At 35.3% G+C, this 7253-nt stretch overlaps 2 protein-coding genes across 2 annotated transcripts; one reads left to right on the forward strand and one right to left on the reverse strand.

The window, feature by feature from the left end:
• The first annotated feature begins 396 nt into the window (after window positions 1–396).
• LOC107819494 (pleckstrin homology domain-containing protein 1) lies at window positions 397–831 on the forward strand. The gene has a single exon (XM_016645603.2). The coding sequence runs from the start codon at window positions 397–399 to the stop codon at window positions 829–831; it is 435 nt and encodes a 144-aa protein (XP_016501089.1).
• Window positions 832–4908: 4077 nt separating this feature from the next.
• LOC107819499 (small ribosomal subunit protein bTHXc-like) lies at window positions 4909–6156 on the reverse strand. Its single transcript, XM_016645609.2, has 3 exons — window positions 5933–6156; window positions 5734–5798; window positions 4909–5196 (listed from the first exon to the last, which is right to left on the reverse strand). The coding sequence occupies exons 1-3, from the start codon at window positions 6078–6080 to the stop codon at window positions 5077–5079; spliced, it is 333 nt and encodes a 110-aa protein (XP_016501095.1). The 5' UTR covers window positions 6081–6156; the 3' UTR covers window positions 4909–5076.
• Window positions 6157–7253: the final 1097 nt, after the last annotated feature.

Raw genomic sequence — 7253 nt, forward strand, 5'->3', positions numbered from 1 at the left:
TTTTGACTAAATTAATATTAATTAAAATTTATATACTGTTAACTTGATACATTGAGATATATAAATAAGGATAAATTTGAAAAAAAAAATTATTTTCTTCTTAATTATGTAAAAAAATATTTATTTTGAACCAAAATAAAAGAGCAAAAATATCATTTATTATGGAACAAATATATTATAAGGGAAGAGTGTGTACATAAAGATAGAATTTTGGTCTGGTCCTTCCGTGGACGGTCCTTTTATTAAAGTTTAGTAATTCTACTAAAATAGTATTACTGCATAAATTAAAATATGAAGTTAGAGAAAAAAACAGAAAAAAAGGAATAAAACAAGCAACCACCTGTCTAGCGTTCACACTTTCTCTGCCTTCTCTCTCCTCTTTCTCTCTCATCACCCATGGCCAGTCTATGGCGAGCAGCAATGGGAAGCACGACTCAATCGAACGACGACTACGACGGAGTCGAGTTCTGGTCGAACCCAGAACGAACCGGCTGGCTCACTAAACAAGGCGAGTACATAAAAACATGGCGTCGCCGTTGGTTCGTGTTGAAACAAGGAAAGCTCTTCTGGTTCAAGGAAGCGAACATCACGCGCGGGTCGAAACCACGTGGTGTGATTCCAGTGGCTAATTGCCTCACAGTTAAAGGAGCCGAAGATGTTTTAAACAAACAGTTCGTTTTTGAGCTTTCTACTCGTTCTGATACTATGTATTTTATTGCTGATTCGGAGAAAGAGAAGGAGGATTGGATCAATTCGATCGGACGGTGCATAGTGCAGCACTCTAGGTCTGTTACTCATGATGAAATTCTCGACTATGATAGCCGGAAATAATTAATATTGCCACAACCTAATTTTGGTACGTGTATCCTTTTTTTTTTTTTTTTTTTTGGGAAATAACTATTTTGTTTGACTTGTCTGTGTGTAGTGTGAATATTATATATATTTTTCGCATTTGAAGCTGTAAGTACTTTGTTTGACTCATTGTTAAAGTGTGAATGCCTATATTTGCTGTATTTTGCTGCGTTGAAATGTATAAGTACCTTTTTCAAATATCGTGATTAGTTAAGGCTTTGAATTATTACTTGTTAGTAATGCTGATTAACTGATTAGAGCCTACTGTTGACAATTATGATTGAAGAAATGCAATTAAAAGAATATTTAAAGTAAATGGAGATGAGATCAGCTAACCTTCAATCCTCGCGGTTTAAAGTTCAGTAATAGAGGAATGTCTGAAATCATCAAGGAATGAGCTTTTTGGCATGAAATTAGAGTGAAGGTGGAAACAAACAAATTAGATTCTTTATTTTTTCCGAATAGGAATTCTGGGACTTACTACTGTAACATGAAATTTCTCTTTTGCTCTCAACCTGTACTTGTTCTTGCATTCCTTGAGCTACTCCAAAATGCTTTCTTTTTTGTCTGTTGATATTCCGTCAACCTCCCAACATGTTCCACAATCATTTATCTCTTAACAGTCTCCTGCAAAACTAGATCATGAGTTATAGCATTTGAGACGGCCTTCTGTCGTTAGGCTTTTATTTTGATTACCGAGAAATCTCCAAGAGATAGTGGTGCACAGTCCGAAATTTGGTGGACAATGGGCCGTCTTGCTGCTCTTCTCCACTTAAATACCAGTTTTTTGTCTGGGGCAGGTTTGAACCCGTGACATATGCCTAACCCACACATTACGCACTATGCTCTTACCACTAGACCAAAGCCCTGGGGGCGCTTCCCTCATTAGTTACTCTTCCATTTTTCTCTTTTGTGGATTTCAACTTGTATAAATGCATCTTTTGTTTCCTATTTCGCGCAAGTCAAATTGTGGTAGTCTTGGTTGAGTTACACCTTCATTTTTTTTTTCTGTTTCATGGATTTCAGCTTTGTATAAATGCATCTTCTTAATAATAAATCCTACCAAATTTTGGCGGTCTTGGTTGAGTCAAAGATACCTTAACTTCCAAGGGTAGCATTTGCTAATTCAGCTCTGTGGTGATATATTTATTTGGATAATTTTATAGAGCTCGTTTAGAATGGTCTTGCTTCAATGAATCCATATTCTTTTGTCAGTGAGGGTTAATCTATTCTTAGATTTCCGTGGCCTCATTCTCATGTTCCATAAGCATTTTCCTTTCCGCGGTCCTTTCCGTTGATAGTCAGATTGCTGCTTCTTTCTCCCCGTCCATAAAATCTCAGCTGTGCACTTGGGCAGGTTGGCTGGTTATGACTTCAGGAAACCAAAAGAAAGCTTGTCTTACATACAACCGAAGTTGCATTATATTGCTGAGATGATTTTTAGGTAGCTTTCCCTCTAGTTTTTATCATTAAAGCTCTGAAGTTCTTTATAAAAGAAAAAGGAAAATCCTGAGTTTTATTAACAATAGTGTCTCATTATACTACAAAATTTTGCGTGACATGGCCGTAAAAATCTCTATTTACTTTCTCACTTGGAGTTAAAGAACTGGGGCTTTTTAGGATAAAGTATGTTATAGATGGGAGCCTTTTGATATCTAGAGATTTTGGTGTTTTGCTAGATCTGAGCACTTGCCAAGTTAGGAATTTCAGGATATTTAGTAGTTTTAAGTGTTGTTTGGTAAAACTGAAACTAATCAATGGAAACTATGAGCTAATCTAATCCAATACCACTATACTGATAAGTAATAAGCCAATAGCGTTTCTTAATGTGAATGCTCATTGGAGTTCAGAAGAAACTTGTTTCTCCTTCAGAAAAATAGAATTTCTCTTCCACCAACTTTCTGCTTATAGTTTTGGCATTTTGATTTAGTTTCGTTAGAAAAAAGAAAGCAGTCTGCTCATTAATGGTTTTCAAGAAGTTGTTTTCTAATGTCTCCTTTAGCTTATGTACATCAAATTCAGCATTTTCTTCAACCAATATATATGTTATCTAATACCATATCCAACATCGGCATAGTTCTGCTGCCAGAGATGGATTGTCGATCTTAGAATCAACATACTCGTTGGCTGCACCTTTGCCATTTTTTGACATTTTATTATGTAAACATACAGGAAAATGAGCTTGCCTACCCAATAAAGAAATAGGGAGGAGCGGTCGGTTTATTGTAGCTTACATTTTAATGCTCATGCTCTCTGGGTAAGAAGCAGGTTTGCCTTCTGAATATTCTACACTTAACTTACCTAAACTTTGTAAGAGAACAAGTCTAGATCGGCCGTGAAACCCTTTTTTTTAAGGATAAGTCTACATCAGATGCGATACATCCTAGAGAACACGACCAAATAATGAATCCTTATACAACAAGGAAATGCTTGACCGAGACGTTTGGTTTGAGAAGTTTTTCAGAAGTCTTTCATAACCCAAAAACTAAGTTTGAAATTTTGTTTTGGTTTGTCCTTTTTCCTGGAAAATGAAACCGGGAAGCCAGTTTTTTAACCTTAAGTGAGCTCTAACCAAGAAGTGTTTGGACGATGAGATATTTCTGTTGTGTGTTTGTGTATATATATTTTTTATGACAGTTATTGTATTGATGTTGCGCTGATGGACAATGAGTGTTTGATTCTCTTTTTACACATCTTTTCATTTTTACTTATCCAGCAATCAGCACCCTCAGTTTACTTTTTACTTTTCTTTGGTGTCCTGCACGCTGTGGCAGTTAGAAAACTATGTTCATTTACTGGTTGCCTTGGTTATTTGACTGCACATAATCATGGTGCCGGAGAGTAGGTAAATTGCATATGAATATCAGTCACCCAACCTTCTCCTGTTCTGGCCATTGTTTTTACTTAGATTGGCATATACAACAGAGAGAGATTTGCTAACCCCCCGGGGAAAATGAACCTAAATAGTCGATCTACCTATTGTGAAGTAAAGAAACTTCAGTTCAGAAAAAAGAAGAGAAAAATTTAATCTTTATGGGAGGTCTTTCCCATAGGCGGATCCAAGATTTCGAGAGGATGGGTGCACTGTTGTGAAGAGGTGGATCTAGAATTTACACTTGACGGGTTTAACTTTTGTCTCTTACCACGAACCCACTACACTTTTGAAATTATAGGTTCAAAATTATATTCTTTTTAAAATTTTAGTAAGTTTCACATATATATCTATACTCCGTACCGAAAACAAGACCGTTTGGAGTGAAATTTGAGCTGCCAATGTCACTTGTAGAGGTGCACCCAATAATAATTGCATCATAGGAGTCTTTGAGCATGAGTGCACACACATATATTTAAATAATTTTGAAGAAATATGACATTGTTATACATGATTTAGGGAGAGGAGTATGGGTTCACGTGAACCCGTACCCCTTAATCTTTATGGGAGGTCTTTCCCATGTGGGAACTGCATTATCGAACAACTGTAACTTCACCATGAGCTTGTATTGAGTATACGGTATGGAGAGAGGATTCCGTAGCACAACATCGTGCTTCTTATATCGGATAAAGCCTAATTCCACTGTCCTTTGAAGATCGGACAATAGTGAAGACGGACTTTCTTGCAAAACAAATGATTTCCTATGAAGGACATCTTGCCAAAAGAAACAAAAGATCATCAGAGGATGCTCCTTTCATGTTCATTATAACCATATTTAGCATCAAACTGTTGCGTGTTGCCTGTTTTAGTTCACTGCCTTCTTTTGAGTAACTGCTTTCATTGAGCCGAGGGTCTTATCGGAAACAGCTTCTCTACCTTTGCAAGGTAGGGGCAAGGTCCGGTACACAGGTCTGCGCACACACTATTCTCCCCAAACTTCATTTGTGAGATTACACGGGTATGTTGTTGTTGTTGTTGTTGTCTTCTTTTAAGTAACCCGGTTTTAGCTCAGTGCCTTTGCAATCGCTTCTTCACCAAACTCGAACTCTTGGGTTATAGAAATGGAGCTCTTCTTTTCTTTTGTTCTCTTTTTCTCAAAACGCTGCTCTCTCTCCATACATAATTTGAAAGAAAAGAACATTTAACATAGAACATTCAAACAAACTAGAAATATCAGTTCAACAAGTAAACTAATCGACCTTAAATTTTGGTAACTCACAGAAATTAACAAATTGCAGAGATTTGAGCTACATAAAAGTAGAAATTGCAGGCAAACTTGCAAACTCAGTAAATTACGACTCAACAATCTCAATTTTAACGATTTGTCCATCATCAAATGGATCTCTTTTTGGAGCTGCTGGTGGTGCTGCAACCCTAGGTGGTCCTCTTCCCTTCTTATTCCTTGGCCTTGCCTAAACGAATTCATAGATGCACAAAGAGTTAATATCAGTTTAAAATAGACATCAAAATATTAAAATGACCAAGTTTAAAAACTTTATCCAATCAATTATGTCTCAATCTCAAACATTAGGCCATCCATATAAACCCCTTTATCTCTTTCTCTATTAAGGTTCCTTTCATTGCAATACTAGTAAATATACTACAACAACAACATACTGAGTGTAATCCCAAAAGTGGAATCTGGGGAGGGTAGTATATACGCAAATGTTATTTTATGAAGGTACATAGGTTGTTTCTGATAGATTCTCGGCTCAAGGAAAGCATATAAACACAACAATTTTGAAAAAGAAATGTGTTAGTGAAGAAGCCATGGAAAAGAGAAGCAGTAACCACCTCCGTAGCAATACTAGTAAATGATTGTTTAATTAAATTAACGGTTACCTACATCCTTACACAAACACATAAGTTTTCAACTAAACTAACAAAAGGGTACCGTAAAAAAACGAAGTGCTAAAATTTTAAGCACTTTAAGAGTGAAGCCAACTCACATTGCCAAAGGAGTGATTAAAGCGCTTGCCTTTTGCAGTTTTCTTGTCGCCTCTGCCACAGTAAACTGAAATCAAATGCATAAGAATATCATCATTGTCCTGAATTAAATTGCATAGTAGTAACCAAAAAAAAAAATCAATATTTGGGTGGTTTAATAATTGTAAGGTTAAAAATTATGGTTCTACAACTGCTCCATACTCGATGGAAAGTTTGCAAAGGTGACATCCGTATATACTGATGCAGAAGAAGTTGCCGAAACTGAGGCGCCGGATATGGAAAGAGAACGCGAAAAAGATAGATTAAGAGAGAGAGCCATAGGAACTGCTCCAAGTAACAACGACGCCATTGCAGTTGAAGTGATAGAGTGAGATAGGATTAAGCTTGTGGCCTTCAGAACCCTTCTAGATAATGTGTAGAGGGATAAAACGAGGGGGTGAAAATTAGAAATAGTCTGATTTACGACCGATAAATGAGAAATAGCCACAATTTTAAAATTAATTAAAATTTAGTCATTTTATTTTATGTAAAGATAAAATTTGAACAAAAATACCCTTAAAAATCCGGAAATATTCCAGCACAATATGCTGGAGTTCGAATTTTTTACATATGAAATTTTATAATATGCTGGAGTTCCAACATAATATGCGGAAAGTTTATATGCAGGAGCTTCATAATCCCGCATATTATGCTGGAACTTTCCGTGTGCTAGAATTCCAACATAATATGCTAGAAGTTTATACGAAGGAGCTTCATAATCCCGCATACTATGCTGGAATTTTTCGTGTTTCAGCAAAACAGTGACTATTTTTCAACGACTTTGCAAACGCTGGTTATTTTTTGATTACCAATTTGAAACTGGTTAGCTCGTGCTATTTTCACGACAGTCAGTTGTTATTCAATGGTCCTGGAAACTGGAGTCTTTAAAAAAATTTACTAATGCTCCAAAATTTAATCTTTTGATAAGTTAAATTTCTTTTAAAGTATTTGACGTATTAAAACATTTAAATATTATTTATTTGTTAATAATTAGTGGAATGTTAATTATGTGTGATATTTATTAAAGAAAGATAAAGAGTAGTTTATACAATATTATGTTTGCAAAAACTTGAAAAGTAATAGATAAATATGGATTGAAAGAAGTATTATTAAAATGGAAGTAGGGATTCATTGAGTGTAAAAGGGCAACGTAAAACAAAAAATTACTTTTGAAATAAAACAATAAAAAGAAGAAGAGTATTGTAGAGAAAAGTAGAGAGAGAATTCTTATTGATTTGGAATGAATTACAATGGAATAGAACCCCTTTATTTATAGGGAAAGAGTGACTTAGCCACCAAGTAATAATCTCTAAATTCTCTCTAAAATATAGATATTCACCTTAAAAACAATTTTATTTACAACACTCCCCCTTAAATATTTATTCAACAGATAATGTGTCTCATTAAAACTTTAAATAAAATAAAGCCCAGTGAATAAAAATCTAGAGAAGGAAAAAGAGTACACATGTTTAGAAATACGCTT

The sequence above is a fragment of the Nicotiana tabacum genome, chromosome 13, assembly GCF_000715075.1.
Source record: "Nicotiana tabacum cultivar K326 chromosome 13, ASM71507v2, whole genome shotgun sequence".
Classification (NCBI taxonomy): domain Eukaryota; kingdom Viridiplantae; phylum Streptophyta; class Magnoliopsida; order Solanales; family Solanaceae; genus Nicotiana; species Nicotiana tabacum.